This window comes from Dipodomys ordii, unplaced genomic scaffold, assembly GCF_000151885.1.
Source record: "Dipodomys ordii isolate 6190 unplaced genomic scaffold, Dord_2.0 Scaffold95, whole genome shotgun sequence".
Lineage (NCBI taxonomy): Eukaryota > Metazoa > Chordata > Mammalia > Rodentia > Heteromyidae > Dipodomys > Dipodomys ordii.
In genome coordinates this window covers 2455607-2472157 of record NW_012267311.1, presented here as the reverse complement: position 1 = coordinate 2472157, position 16551 = coordinate 2455607, and the positions used below count along the sequence as shown (strand labels likewise).

The following is a 16551-nucleotide window of genomic DNA, read 5'->3' as shown; positions in this document are numbered from 1 at the left end:
TTTACCCTGATAAGTTCAAACTCTCCATTCTAGATCTTGTTCTAGGGGGAGAGAGGTGGGTCTTCCAGGGGCAATGGGGGAGTTTCTAGGAGACTTTCCCAGGGGAATGAATAGTTGTGGGCAGGTACAGTTAATACAGATTCTAGCTAGGGGAGTGAGAAGCCTTTACTTTTGTGTCAAGACCAAACAAAGTAGAAATTCCTCCTAGGACATTTTCCCTTACAGACCAAACACTGGAGAGCTTGTTAATGGGACTTTAAAAGTTCATGACCCTTAGGCATTCTTTTTTCATTCCAGGGCCTAGCATCTCAGTGGCTTCACTGATGGTGTAAACCTCCTTTGGTCACCCCAGGTCAGAGGTGAACCAACGACCTCTGGTTCTGGAGTCATTTGGAGGTTTCCTTTCACTTTGTCCTTGCACCTGCTACCATGTTGAATTTTAGAACCAAAACCAAGAAAAATTTGGGACAGGGATGTAGCTCCAGTGACAAAGCCCTTACCTAGCAAATGCAACATACTGGGTTTGATCTCCGTTACCAAATGACAACAACAACAACAACACACACACACACACACACAGATACAGCTAAAAAGAAAGGAAATTTTAATTTTAGAACAGTGGTATAAAATAAGATTCACTTTTATGCTGCCTTGCTTAGTTGGTTCCCTGGATCTCTAGATTGAGGATTCCCTATAAGTACAGCAGGGGATAGAAGAGGCATGTGTATTATGATTTTCTACTATATTAAATGCATTCAGAACATCAGAACCCTTAAGGGATTAGTAAAATAAAAAATAAGTAAATGAAAGAATTTGTAAATCTGAGATTATTCTTGAGAAATTCTGCCAGCCTGTTTGGCCTTCAGTTTTGTTCACATGAGGCAACCTGGTGTCTGTCCCCTATAGCTCTGGTCTTCAAGAATTCTTAGGTTTGAGATGGATCCCCATTCTTCATTATGATGGGATCTAGCTGGCACTATGTCCTTAGATTTAGACCTTGGTACCTTTGGTGACAGCATCTTGGGCTGAATGACCACCTAAGACTTTTTGGTGATCTCAGAACTCAGATTACACTTTGAGGTTTGGACTTATTTTCTCCAAGAGTGAAGGGCATTTGGCAAAGAGCCTGTTTTGTGTGGTAAGGTGGAGAGTTGATGAGGGAACACAGTTATTAAAAGTTTAAATCATCCATTGCCACAAATTCTTGAATTATAGGTTTTAGTCCCCCCCCAAAAAATCTACCTTAAAATTGGGGTGGAGGTGCCTATAGCTGATGAGTCAGGTGCTGTACTTGGAAACAAAAGGCATCATTAGAGTCCAGATGAGCAGTTTCACTCCTACTTTGATTGCGGATGCATAATTAGGACAAAATCTTATATTCTAAGTCATCAAAGTCAAGATGGCATCCTGTTCTGTATTTCTGTAACTTATCTATGTTATCTCTGTAACTCTCTTAAGTTGAGCAAGTGTTTGCTGTGTATGCTGATCTTGTTCTACCAGAAACCTCCAAAATGTAGAATGGGATAGACCACGAGCTCTAACCTCAAAGAAATAGAGGAAAGGGTAAATAGATAGGTGATCACCCTACAGGTTTGTAAAGCACAGACTGATCAGCCCCAGGGACTTGGAGAAAAATTTGAAGAGGAACTAACATTTGATTTAAAAATATCATAAAATGGAACCAAAAGTAAAATCAGAAAAAAGAGAAAATGATATTTAGAAAGTTAAAAGACAGAGGAAGAGTTAAAATGTAGATACTTAGGTCATTGGTCCCAACATTAGTGTTATACCTGTAAAAGCCAAAATGAATGACTGAAGGTAAAGTATGGCTGAGGTGGTAGAGCACTAGTGAAAAGCAAGAAAGCTAAATGAGAACTCTGAGTCCTGAGTTCTAGTCCTGGCACAGAAAAAGAGAAGAGAGAGAGCAAGAGATACTTGATTATTCTGAGTATCTGACCTGAAAAGCCAAAGTAAAACACATACTGGTATATCCTATACATTGTCAGAGGGAGGGAATACACAATAGTTCTGGGGTCTGAATTGTCCCCTGCTAATTCCCTCCATGTCTGTCTTTCTCTTTTTAGTGCTAGGGATCAAAAGCAAGGCCTTGCACATGATGAGCATGCCTTCTACCACTGTTATATCCTAGCCACAAGATGTTTTTCTTAATATCTTATATTTAAAGAACCTGGCTGGGGTGGAAGGGAGATAGTGATTAATAAGTAAATGTGCAAATCAGTATTTCTCAAAATATATTCTAAGAGCTTACATTAAAATTATCTAGAGTGCTGGGGCTGCAGAGAATGGTTCAGTGGTAGAGCACATGGATGAGGCCCTGGGTTCAATCCCCAGCACAAGTAAGTCAATAAACAAATAAGCAAACAAATTACCTAGAGTGCTATTTTTATTTATTTATTTTTTTGTTGGTCATAGGGCTTGAACTCCGGGCCTGAGCACTGTCCCTTAGCTCTTCAGCTCAAGGCAAACGTCCTACCACTTGAGCCACAGCGCCACTTCTGGTTTTCTGGTGGTTTATTGGAGATGAAAGTTTCACAGTCTTCCCTTCCCTGGCTGGCTTTGCACTTTGATCCTCAGATCTCAGTCTCCTTAGTAGCTAGGATTACAGACATGAGCCACTGGCGCCCGGCTAAAGTGCTTCTTGAACCCCAGCTCTAGGCTAATCAGAATTTCTGGTGAGGCTGGGGACTAATAACTCTCATCTGTAATCTTACCTACTCCAGAGGCTGAGATCTGAGGATCAGGGTTTGAAGTCAGCATGGGCAGAAAACTCTGTGAGACTTACCTCCAATTAACCAGCAAGAAGCTGCATGTAGCTCAAAGTGGTAAAACACTAGCCTTGAGCAAAAGCACTCAGGGACAGTTCCAAGGCCCCGAGTTCAAGCCCCGTGACCAACAAAACCAAAATGACACATGATTAACCTGAAAATTGAGAATCCTTTCTGGTGTTCTTTATCCCATGGTATTCCATCAGATTTTCCTGTAGCTTACTGAAACTCTTTGTTACTTGGTTCAGTGGTAGAGAGATAAGGAGAACAGATGTGCATGTCTTCTTGAATAAGGTTATTTTGATGCAAATATGTGTGCATGTTTACCTGAATAAAGTTATTTTATTGTATTTGCCATGAAAGCTCACTGGCAAGTGGACACAAATCTGCATGATGAGTCTTCCGCAGAGCTGAGGGGCCCAGCTGAAATAGCTGTTCTCTGCAAAGCTTTTCTTTTTTATTTTGTCGGTCGTGGGGCCTGAACTCTGGGCCTGGGCACTATCCCTCAGCTTTTCAGCTCTAGGATAGTACTCTACCACTTGAGCCACAGCGCCACTTCCAAATTTTTCTGCTTATGTGGTGCTGAGGAATCGAACCCAGGGCCTCATGCTTGCAAGGTAAGCACTCTACCACTGAGCCACCTTCCCAGCCCCTGCAAAGCTTTTCTTGAATGCCTTCCCTGGCTCTAGAGTTGTTTTCCCTTTTTTTTGTACTAGTTCAGCTTGTTCTTACTACTGTTACATTCATCACCAATGCTTTGCTGGTCTCTCTACCCACCTGAGAGCAAAGATTTCTTCTTAACCCAGCCCACACTGTCTGAATGCCTGACACCACTTGGCACATGATTAAATATGAATGGGGCATATGTTTGTGTGGATATGATATTGTGCATACTTAGGATAAGTGGCTAAGTGTAAGAGCCAACCTGAAGTGCTTTGGGAGGGCTTCTGAGGAAAGGTGATATTTGAAGCAGCTGTTGGATTTGGTGAGAGGGTTAGGGATGAACCCTGTTTTGTAGGTGGTACCTCTCAATTGTAGCTTAAGGACCTACAAAGGGCACCATGAGTGAATCTGTGCCAAGCCCAAGAATTTAATGTTTGTGTCTGGTTCTACTTGTGTTTTACACCTGGCCTATAGAATCAATACAGAGAGAAATAGGTTGTCTGTATAAATTTGTGGATCAGAGGTGCAGTTGGGCAGTTGGTTTGAAAAGATGCAGTGTACTGTCAAATCTGAAGACACTGCAGCATCCTTTTAGAGTCAGTATCTGGCCACTGCCCAGAATCACTAGCCACTGCTTTGTTAGGTCTGCAAGTTCCAAGTGTTTGCTAAATGCTGCAATTTCTTGCCTAGGAAATTTCAAGTCTGACCTAACAAGCAAGGTGCTGGTGGCTCATTACTGTAATCCTTGCTACTCTGGAGACTGAGACTTGAGGCTCATGGTTTGAATCTAGCTGGAGCAAGAAAGTCTGTGAGACTCTTAACTTCCAGTTAACCAGAAAAAAAGCCAGAAATGGAGCTGTAGTTCCAGTGGTAGAACACCAGTCTTGAATAAAAAAGCTAAGGGAGGGCTGGGAAGGTGGCTCAGTGGTAGAGCACTTGCCTTGCATGCATGAGGCCCTGGGTTCAGTTCCTCAGCACCACATAAGCAAAAAGAAAAAAGCGAAGTGGCGCTGTGGCTCAAGTGGTAGAGCGCTAGCCTTGAGCTGAAATGCTAAGGGACAGCGCCCAGGCCCAGAGTTCTGGACCCACGACCGGACCCAAAAAATTAAAAAAAAAAAAAAAAAGCTAATAGACAGCTCCCAGGCCCTGAATTCAAGACCTATTACTGGCACTAACTAACTACATATTTTTAAAAATCTAATATAAAAATCTACCATGATAATTTCTTAAGAAAAAGGATACTTTAATAGCAGTTTAATTTTAAGAGCTTTTTGTCATGTGCATAAAACCCTAGCTACTCAGTAGGCTGAGATCTAATGATCACAGTTTGAAGCCAGCCCCCTGGCATAAAAGTCTGTGATACTCTTTATCTCCAGTTAACCAGCCAAAAGCTGGAAGTGGAGATGTGGCTCAAGTGGTAGAGTACTAGCTATCCTTGAATGGAAAAAGCTAAAGGAGAACACACTTAAGTTCAAGCTCCAGAACTTGTTTAAAAAAAAAAAAAGAGAGAAAGAGAAGAAGGAATGAAGCAAGGGAGGAGGAGAGAGTCAGGAAACTGAGGGAGAAAGAAAACTTTTTAGACATTGATCTTATTAGCTTGATAAAATCGTCTACATGGGATACATGATCTTTAATAATTTCTTCTCAATTTCACAAAGATTTGCCAAAAGATTGCATGACACAGCCAAGGACTGAGTCCTGAACCACTTACTAGCTGATCAGTTGGAAAGCAGTGAACTAGATGTTACAGCCCATTTTGCTGGGGACTGGCTAGTAGCCCAACTAGCATGAAGGTAGGTGGGAGCCTGTGCTGGGATTGGCTTAGATTAGCACGGCTTTTTATAGAGGAGCAAGTGTGTTTGGGTTTGCTGTACTGGGCAGGGGAGTTGTGGGATTTGTCTTGAGTTGAGCTCACACATTGAAGTTATTGAGCAACTTACATGTAGGGCCATGACCTGGACTCCCAGCTGAGTGGCCCACGTGGCGGGGCTTGAGCTGGGGGAGCTGAGGATAGCTCACATCTGCTCATCTGCTTATATAACCCTGCCTCCCAGCTTTCAGAGCCAAGAAAACACACAAGCCAGCCCAGCAGGGCTGAAGGCCTGTGGTAGCACATGCCATGCGCCACACAGCAAGGGTGCTTTGGCCTGGTTTAAGGACTGACCCAAAGCATTTAGCTTTCAGCCCTGTGCTTGTAGCTCCAGGCAGTGCCACTAAAACTGGCTGCTTGTCTGCATGATTCTGAAAAGTGTTAATTGTTGCCTTCCTGGAATCTGAGTCTTCTGGGTGTTCTCAGTGTATAGATCCCTGTAGCATGGCAGGAGGTGTACAGGGCACTTGGAGAAGCCTCTAGCTGACACTGTATCCCAGAAGACATTTGACTTCAGATCTGGCACAGCTGAAGCTCTTCAGCCTCAATGGTACAATCTCAGGATACTCAAAGAGTTGTGGAGGTGTCAAGAGAGAGAAGGCACAGAAAGAATTGCCTAATTGGGCAAGGAGGATGAATTGAGGCTCAGTGCTTTTGATGTATTGGAGGCATGTAAGGGTTGTGAGGGAGTTACAGATGGTAACAGCAGAATGAGAAGAGGTTGTCAGTGATAAAACTCTGCACAGAGCCAGTAGAAGATCAAGTTCCTTGGTCAGATGTGAACCAGGGAAATTTTCATTTATATGTTCATCAGGTTGCTTCTGGAAGAAACTGTCTTGTCCATCCTCTTATCTTCCCTCAGCTCACTCCTCTTAGGCTGGCATACAACTTGGCATTTATTTGGTACCTAAAAAGTATTGGTTGATCCAATTTTAAGCACCTTGATACATCCCAGGGAGGGTTTTCTTTAAACACATTGCAGAATAAAGACTGGTTTTATGGTAGACTCTGTGTGTGTGTGTGTGTGTGTGTGTGTGTGTGTGTGTGTGTGTTGGGTTTTGGGAAAGAGGAGTGGGAATGAAAGATGGATCAGCTCCATTTGGGTGGTGAGCATTATCAGTTGCTGAAGGAACCATGGAAGGGAAGAAAGTTTCTATGTGCTGATCAATAGGAGTTCATTTGAGTCAGGTTCAGTTTAAGGTTTCATGACAGATAGCTAGCTAGCCATATTCTTTTGGCTCTGGGGTTGGAAGAACCATGTGGCAATAGAACGATTATTGCTTAAGTGAAAACAAAAAAGAATGTCTAGGGAGAGCACCAGTGAAGACTGACATCAAGAAAAGAAGCTGAGAACACATGGGTAGCAAGTTAGTGGGCACATGGGAGAATGTGATGTAGTGATCAAAATTTATTTCTAACTCTTCCATCCACGGCACTCATTTCTTCCTGCCTGCATGTTTATCATGCCCCCATAGATAAGGGAAGATGAGATCAGAAGATGAAATCTTCTGGAAGATTTCTGCAAGATACTGGTTTGGGTCCCTGTTCTCCTTCTCGTTTTTGAGCATCATTGGACATTCAGGTTTTTCTGAGACCTTAATAGTCCATTCAGTCAATCCCTGCAATTTACAAATAGGAAAAACAGTATCTTGAGAATGGGTGGTACTTGTTCAAGGCGCATCTAGCAAGTCACTAGTAGAGTTGGACCAGGGCGTAGGCATCTTTCCTTTGCCTGGGGCTTTATACCTCTGGACTGACTCTCTGCAGTCGCTGCAAGGACAATTCTAGGTTACTTTCCCATCTGTAAATGTCTTGTCTAAAGAGTCTGGGCAGTCTGAAATGTGAAATACTGTCTTCTGTATTGGTTTTAGAAGATGTGAACAAGTTAGTAGTATGGCAGCCCAAATGCTTCTTGGGTTCCCAAAAATAGTGTTGTGCTTAACAGTATCTTCAGAAACAAAGATAGGGTGGGCTGCAGATGTTGTAGGGCTTTCCTTTTCATGAGCTGGGGAGTTCAGCAGGCCAGGCTTGGGGAAGGGTAGAAGTGGAGGGAAGTCCTGAGGCCCTTCTTTGCCTGAAAGTTTCAAGGTTTGTGAAGGTGAGCCACTCCGCTCCCTTATTGCCCAACTGGTCCTTGTTAATTATCCCTTCCAGATTTGCTGAGTTGGACTCTCTAGGGGAGGGGACTGAGATTCTATATTTGTACCAATTGTCTGAGGAGTTTCTGATGACAGGATTTGGAAAAACTGATCCAGGGTAACCACTGACTTAGTCTTGGAGCACTGTGCTTAGGAAGCTGAGGGTATCCTGAAAAGTTTGGGATGAGTCAGTGGCAGTCTTGTGAAGGACAGAGCTATGAGGCCCTTGGCCTCCCCAAGGGTTGTCAAAGAGATTGAAAGACTGTAATTCAATTGATGTCAGACTCTCATTTCAAAATTTGCCAGTTTGAAGAGATAGAAAAGAGCATTTCTGGCAAAAGGGAAGGTGTGGACATACAGTTATAGTTTATAATTATGCATTGGGGACAGAGTTGACTGGAAGGCGGTGTTGCCTAGCTAAGGCCACACAGCCCTAGAGCTATTGAAGGCTTTTAGCAGGAAAGCGGTATGACCACAGCTGTTGTATCAGAAGAAAATGAACTAATGGGGACGGATCCTGGGATGAAGAAACTGGATAAATGATGAGGGAGGGATGATGTGAGGAGTGTCCTGGGGAGGGAGAGGAGGCAGCAGCTGCTATACCATGCCTGCTGCCATGCAGCAGGTGAAGCAGGCTTATTGCTTCACTTTCTCAGGCGGTTCTCATTTAAGAGAGCAAGTGGCTCTAGGGCTCCTGGAGCCACTCACCAGCGTGTTTCAGGTGAACTTTGATCTGTGCCTGTGCTTCATGTTCTCAGCTGTTCTGTGAGATCTTTTCTTCGTTCTAGTGGTCAGTGTGAAGGTAAATACACTACAGTAGCAGTTCTTAAAGTTTGTTCCCTGACAAAATGGTTTTATAACCAGTAAGTTTGGGAAATGATGGGTTAACAAAGTTAAAGGAGTTTTGGGGCTGGGAAGATGGCTCAGTGGTAAAGTGCTTGCCTTGCATACATGAGGCCCTGGGTTCGATTCCTCAGCACCACATAAGCAGAAGAAGCTGGAAGTGGTGCTGTGGCTCAAGTGGTAGAGCTCTAGCTAGAGCTGAGGGACAGCTCCTAGGCCCAGAGGTCAGGCCCCACAACCAATTAAAAAAAATAAAGAAGTTACTTAGTGCTAGGAGCTGGTGGCTCATGCCTATAATATTAACTACTCAGGAGGCTGATCTGAGGATCTTGGTTTGAAGACAGCCTTACCCTCCCCCCCCAAAAAAAAAAAAAGTAAAAGGAGTTTTGTGACCACAGTCTCTCAGTGCCTTTGCTATGTGTCTCCTGTGTAAGATTGAGTATGTGGGGTTCCAGCTCTGATTTGACCAAAGGTTTTTGTTTTGTTTGTTTTTTAAGTCAGCCACGGAGCTAGACCACAGGGCCTGGCACTGTCAAGGCTAGTGCTGTACTACTTTGAGCCTCAGCTCCACTTCTGGTTTTGGGTTGGTTCATTGGAGGTAAGAGTCTTACAGGCTTTCCAGCCCCAGCTAGCTTTGAACTGAGATCCTCAGATCTCAGCAGTCTGAGTAGCTAGGATTATAGGTGTGAGCCACCTGTCCCCAGCTCAAAGGCTATGTTTTCTATTGCACATATTGTTGAGTCTTCTGTTTCCTGGAACCATTTGGAAAAAATCTGAAGTGCAGGGAGTTCTTGGCTCTGTCCCTGACTCCCTTGTGTGTGCCTGGACTGCTCCATGTGTGCCGCATGCCCTGAATCTAGATCTTGACCATTTCTTTAAATCTACTATCCATATCTCATCAGTTTTTCTGTAAGCAAAATATTCTTACTGATTCCTTCTCCTATTTGGATCCATGTTCTTTTAGGCCAGAAACATTGGAGCCATCCCTGACTAACTCCATCTTTATCCCTTTGTTGCTTTACCCCCTACTATATTTTTTGTGCTGGTCCTGGTGTTTGAACTCAGGGCCTGGGTGCTGTCCCTGAGGTGTTTTTTTAGGTCAAGGCTAGTGCTCTACCATTTGAGCCCACAGATCCACTTCCAGCTTTTTGGTGGTTAATTGGAGATAAGAGTCTTGTGGAATACAGGTGGACCCATTACAACAATGAGATGTACAAGTCTGTTATGTTGAAAAACGAACTTTACAAATTTGGTGGGGTGTGGGGGGAGGATCAGGTGGGGGGAAGGGGGAGTATGGGAAGGGATGGGAAGGGGAAACAAAGAGGAGGCAACAATGCTTGATAAGAAATGTACTCGTTATCTTGTCCATGTAATTGTAACTCCTTGGTATGGTATTCTCACAATTAAAAAAAAAAGGGAAAAAAAAGTGTCTTGTGGACTTTTCTGCCCTGGCTGGCTTCAAACCTTGATCCTCAGATCTCAGCCTCCTAAGTAGCTAGGACTACAGGCATGAGCCACTGCCAGCTGGCACCCCTTACTTAACTATTTTTTAAAATGTTCTTTCCAGTTTCATTTCTTATCCCCAGTCCCCCAGGGTCTTATTGCTTCTATCCTTTCCACTGAAATTTGGTTCAGTTCTGTATCAGGTCCCTACTGTTTCCCACGACTTTCTGGTTTGAAGCCCACTTCCTCCACAGTGCTAATCTCCACTTTCTACCCTCCCCCACATCCCTTTCCCCAGTTAGGATAAATTCAAAGAACTGTAACCTTTTACATCTCTGCTGGTGGCAGAGCTAGATCGCAGCCTCAGAATTTCTAAGAAAGTGCTTTATCATCTATGTTCACTGATCTTTTACAATAGCCTGTCACAAAAGCCATTTTATAGTGAGTTGGAGAGGTAGAGTCTAGGGTAGAGAGAGTTTCATATAGGAACCAGTCATTTTAGTTGGCCCAGCACTGAGGGTCTAGAATTTAGGACTTTCAACACTGAGGTGTTTCCTGAAATGGTCACTTTAGTGCTGGACATGGCACCCCGTGCTGGGCCCAAATGCTTTTTTCACAGCTATGCTACCCTCCTCCTCACTACCCCTGAAAAGAAGATAGCTCCTTTGTAGCTGTGACAGTCATCTTGTGCAGACAGAGTGATGCATCCTGTGACTTCCTAACTTTTCCTTCATTCCTTTTCTCCAGTTGGCCCCATGATGATTCAGTTTAATTTTCCTGTGGATCTGGATCTTTTGGCAAAACAGAACCCTGAGGTGAAGATGGGTGGCCGTCACAAACCCAAAGACTGCATCTCTCCTCATAAGGTGGCTATCATTATTCCATTCCGCAATCGGCAGGAGCACCTCAGGTATTGGTTGTATTACTTGCACCCGATTCTGCAGCGTCAGCAGTTGGACTATGGCATCTATGTTATCAACCAGGTGAGGTCTGGGGAGATGCAATGAGGAAGGGAGAGTATACAAATTGTGGAAAGGGGAGGGGAGTGATTTCATAGATACTTGGCCAACAGGGCCACCCTTATTTAAACTGTGGATGAACTAAATGCCAAACAATGTGCTTGCCTGTTACTATCTGCTATCATCCAAGGAAAATCGCTAGGGTGGGTTTTGATGTCTTTCTGTTTTGGTAGTCTTCTGGCAAAATTGAGAGAGGAAAAAAAAAAGTCAACCCTAATTAGCCCACAGCAAAGCATGGGTTATTTCCTGACTTTTAGGTAACATCAAACAATTTGTCTTATCCTTGTCTTCTGGGGCACCACAGGAGGCCATGTGCTGGTGAAATGTCTGGAAAGTTTGTTTCAGAGGCAATTTGAGAGTTGTGTATATTGAGCTGTGTCTGAGAAGAGTTTCCCACTCCATAATTATCTGATCCATGGCACATTGGGCTTTGGCTTTGCTAAGGGAACTAATGCCAAAGTCTTGCAAGCTTTCATCACTGCTCTGCAGAATCAGACTGATTTCATGAATTAACATTGTTTATTCCAGTCTACTTGAGGAACATTGTTACTTTCCCAAGAATATAACTTTAGTATTTAGTTTTTCCCAAATACTTAAATTTGGAATAAACTTAGGTACAGTGACATGTACCAAATTTCACTGAAACTCATTTGAAGAGACAAAGTATGTCCTTTTGTGCATTGCTCCCAAAGTCTACTTCATTTCAAGATAGACTCTGAGTCTGCTGGAAGTAGGAAGACTATTGATAGTTTACTGCTTCCATCAGAGGCTTTTGTGTTCCTTTCATAGGTCCACAAGGCAAGTTAGAAATAGCAGTCTATCCATATAGCATTCTGAGTAGTGGTGGGGCACAATACTGCTGGAGGAACTAAAGAAATGCAAGGTCCCAGTATTATCTATTTGGAAGCTTCTAGTCAACTTTTTGCAAGTGGAACTTGCTTACATCTGGAATCATTTTCTTTTTCTTGTTTTTGGTCTCTAGAACTGAAGAACTGGGGATTGCACCCAAGGGCCTCAAACTTGCTAGGCTACTACTTAAGCTGTACCTGTTCCTTTTGTTACTTTTGTTATTATTAATCAGATAGGGTCTTGATCTTTTACCTAAGCCATCTTCCTCATATTTATGGTCCTTCTATCTCCACCTACTGAATATCTAGGATTACAGGTGTGCACCACCACATCCAGCCATCTTTTTTTTTCTCTTCCAGGGGCTAACATTTCATCTTACCAGAATTTTTACATTTTTTTCTTTCCTATTCCCCAACTAGTCTTCCATTCTAGTTTCACCAAAATTAGCCTTTTGGAAAAATAGAGTCCACATAAGTCAAGAAGCAGCTTCAAGTCTTACCTTTTCAGTAAAGAATATAATCTAACACAATAAAGTGATTGTAGGGACTTGAACCTTGAAAAGAATTGCCCCATCTCGAGTATACCTTATCTACATATTAGGAACTTGATGTGTTCTCTGCTTTGTAACCCAACTGTAGAAGACAAAGGGATTTTTGTACTTGGTTTTGACTTTGTGCATAATTTGTTGAGCAAGTAAACCTTAAGAGCTACTAGCCTCAATAGAGCTCTTCTTCCTATGCCACATATCTTGTGCTTCCCCCATTTGCAATTAGAAAGAATGCTTAAAATAATAGTGGCTTCCAAAACATCTAGTCCAGAGGTTCCAAAACAGATTTTTAGTACAGAAATATTTGTATCTCATTGAAATGCTATCTACATAGTCCCACTTTACAATAGGTCACAATGATGTTATTCTACTTAAAATGGGGGCCATGCCCCATTTCTATATTATCAGTTTCCCTGCAGCTCAATCACTAACTCCTGACTCCAAAGTGTCTTTTCACTATATCACAGTAATTCTGCTTGAGGCTGTTGAGCTTCTCTCTGAGGTCTTCCACACAGTCTGACGTCCATGGCTGATGTGAGCTTTATGACCTGGCTCTTCTGTTTCCTAGTTAGTGACCTTAGGCAGGCCATAGAAGCACTTCTGACCTCAGTTCCTTCCAAGGTAGAAGAGGAAGTATAATATCTCCATTAGTGGTAACATGTTAACCTTGAGTAAACATTAGCTATTACTACCATTATTTAGGTCTTTCCTCTCTACACTCCATTCTTCCTATCTTTTGCTTCTGTTCAGTACTGTAATGATAAATTCTTTACTGCTCTTCCTCCCTCCTGCTTCTCCCTGATTAATTTTTCTCTTTATCTCATTGTAGAGGTTGGAGGTTCCATGGAGTCAGAGGATAATGAATAATGGTGTGAGCTAGATAATGGGATCTCAGAGGACTCAAGGACCATGTGTTGACTTAAGAAATTCTTCTTCAGGGGGTTGTCTCTTAAGCCCCATACACAGAAGTGAACTCTCACAGGTTTTTATGGCTCGTACTGTCCATAGGAAGCTGTTAACTACACTATTCAGTGTAGGCCTGGCACCTATAACAAAATATTTCTCAATAGCTGCCATAACAGCTTTTATCTCAAAATATGTGTGCTGGAAGGGTGAGTGGAAGGGACTTTACCAGTTGAGAAGGAAAAGAGCAAGTGTGGCTTTTTGTCCTCTAGATCACCACCCTTCCTCCTACCCTAGCATATTGGTGTTTGTGGATCCCATTAGGGCTCTAGCATATCCCACTTTTACAGCTAAGTGTTCTGTGTTCCAATACCCCATCCTGAGTACTAAGACCTTGGTGTAGAGGTGGATGTCAAGGTATCATAGCAAATGGGGAATGTACTTTGTACTTCCTCATACTTCAGTCCAGAAAGGAAACCGTAAAGTCACCCAAATGTCAGGAAGGCAGATTGCTACCTGTAAGCGTTAGCCCTAAATAAGGAAATGCAAAATGCTTTAAGAATTACCATAATTTCATAATTATATATAGAATTATCATACTATAAAACAAGGAGGCATACAGACACTGCTGGCCAAGTATAAGTGTCTCATAACCATGGTACGCCTTGAACCAGAGCCAGCCACTAATAGCTATTTCTCCATCCCAGATTTTCTGGTGCTTCTGGTCTCCTTACTTAGCTGTCTGAGATCCGTCTAATTCTGATCACATCAGTACTTCTCTTTAAACCCTTTCCCACTGCCCATGGTCAAGGACTTCAGATGCTAAGCCCTGACCTTAGTATTTGAGACCATCTGAGGTCTGATCCTGACCTACCTCCAGACATTTGTCCTTTCTGCCTGTACTCTTGCTTATGTGATCACTTCTGCCTTCTCTGTGGCTTTTTTTCTGAACATCTTTTAAACCTTTTCTCCTATTTCATTAGTTCCATGGAGCTGGAGTTGTAGAATAGAGCTGACTTTTTCTGCTGTTCCCAGATCACATAGTGCTTTCCAACTAGTAATAATTACCTGTATGCCTCATTCTGGTCCCTGAATTCCCAGCCCTTCAAGCCAGTTCCTTCCTACCTCTCGGTCCTTGCAGCTCATATATATTCACCTGATTGAAATTTTGAACTTGGGGCGTCTCTCTGTGACTCCTGTCTGTTTTATTTACACCCGCTTTCAAGACCTCTTGCTCCTGGTCCTCTGGGTGAACTTATGGCTCTTGAAAGTAAAATATTTTTTTTCTTGGCCTGGCCATATGACCTTTGGGAATCTGCACATCTTCTCTTTGGGATCTCTTTGTAAAGCTTCCTGCTCAGTGTGACCAAGGCACACACTGCCTCTGACAACTTTTTCAGGGGAAAAAAAGTGAATAACCAGTTTAGCCTTCTGGTTATTCATAGACATAAAACTCATTTGTGATCTTTAAATTTTGGCCAAGTCTTCCAGTGAGGACTTCTCATCATTCTTGCTGAGGGAAGGCTAGACGTAAGTGCACAATGGCCAGTAACAGAGCTGGCACATAGACAGACAGAGGTTACCTTGGCTCTCAGGAATGGTCCATTTTTCCATGTTTATTCCCAGAATGGTCCCTATGCCCTTGCCTATACCATGAGTCTTACTAGGTCACAAGAGAGGAACTGTAGCTTTTGATTAATAGCCACAGAGCCCCTGGGAGCCTTGTCTGTTTGGTATGCTGCCAGGTAGACACACTGACCTAAAAGGCTGTGGGGAAGCAAAAGGAGGAACCAACCATCTGTCACACTGTCCAGGAGTCAAGGTGAGTAGGAGAAGGGGTAACATTTAGGTCTTGTTGCTTCCTATTTTCGGGGTATTTTGTAAGCATCTGTGGAGCACAAATTTTCTGATATGGAAGTTGGACAGAAATGATACTTTCCTCCTATTTAATTAATTATATATTAACTAATTAATTTTGGTGTCTATTCAGGGGTATTTACCTGATTTAACTTTTTTTCTCACTCTCCTTTTCATCGGTGAAGTGTTTAAGGATTATAATGTGATAGTTCCAGGCTCCTTGTTAATTGTTTTTTTGGATACAGTCCTTTGTACTCTCAGTGAACAGAAGTATCTGGCCGCACAGCTCAGATGCTGTCATTACTAGTCCAGGCAGATGGTTCCTACATGAGGTCAGGATCATTTGGAGTAAAGCAGACCAGTGGAACCACATCATTAGTGAGGATGGCTGCCTAGGCCTTTGCCCTATTGGTTTGGTTTTTCTCTGATCATCTATGTGCTACCCCTCCCACCTCTCACCCCCAACACTTTTACTTTTCTTTCTTCTTTCAGCTACAGATGCATGTGAGGATGGGGTCTGAAGGGGGTATTGTTGATCTATACTACCCTCCCCTTCCTTTGGCCATTTGGACCTTTCAGAGCCTGTGGGGGGTGGATGTTATGAGTGTGGAAGAGGAAATGGGGAGTATTCATGGCACCACTGTCTCAGTGCTGCTCCTATGCTCTTTTTTCCCCCTCTTTGGCCCTGTCTCTCTATTCTCCTGGGGAATGTGTTGAAGCACTTACTGGTACTCATCACTGATGAATTGCCTCTCTGGACATTGTTCTGGGAAATGCCTTTTTCTCTGCTCACCTTTGATTCCGTGACAAGGAAATGATAACTTACCAGGATTTTGCCTTTGCCCTAGAATAAAGGTGATCAGAATGGGCCCTTTTCCTTTTTTGTAGCTTTAACATTTGCCTCTTTTTCCCTTACTACTTTCCCTTTCTCTCTTTTTTTCTTCCTTTTAGCAGGGGCTTCTTGCCTTTACTTCTTTTCTGTTTATAGCAAAACAAACTGAAGGAGGAACTCCTCTCTGAGATCTGCTTCTTCCTCTTCACCTACCTTCTCCTCTGTACTCTCCGCCTCCTATAAAGAGAGGAAAGCCGACTTACCTACTGCTGCCATCCTAACTACCTCTGCCACTGCTGCTGCCACTGCTACTGCCACTGCCACCGCCACTACCACCCTGGTAATGTCCTCACATCAAATGCAGAACCAGCTCCTGCTGGACACAGGGAGCTGTGTGAATACTCTTGTGAATGTGCTGTCCTCCAGCCCTGGGGTCTCTTAGACAAGTACACAGGATCACTGGAAACACTGACATTGTTGCAAGCCAGCTTATTGTACAGAGGGCTGAGAGATTTTGCTTTCTTTAAATTAAACCACAGTTGAGCTCATATGTATGTGTATTTTTATCTTGCTTTTTTTTCTTAAATTCCATATCATCTGCATCTTCTCATTTTACTTCATAGCCTTCATAGTCATTACTTTCTATGCTTTGTAGTAGATCATTGATTTCTTTTTTTTTTGGGGGGGTGGGGGTGTGGTCATGGGGCCTGAACTCTGGGCCTGGGCACTGTCCCTCAGCTCTTCAGCTCAAGGCTAGTGCTCTACCACTTGAGCCACAGCACCACTTCCGGCTTTTTTCTT

General features: G+C 43.1%; 1 protein-coding gene across 1 annotated transcript in view; it reads left to right on the top strand.

The window, feature by feature from the left end:
• Nucleotides 1-16551, top strand: part of B4galt1 (UDP-Gal:betaGlcNAc beta 1,4- galactosyltransferase, polypeptide 1) — a 53530-nt gene that overhangs the window by 18671 nt on the left and 18308 nt on the right. The window contains exon 2 of the mRNA XM_013026644.1: nucleotides 10491-10726. Within this exon, the coding sequence (XP_012882098.1) occupies nucleotides 10491-10726 (236 nt within the window). The remainder of the gene's footprint in view (nucleotides 1-10490; nucleotides 10727-16551) is intronic.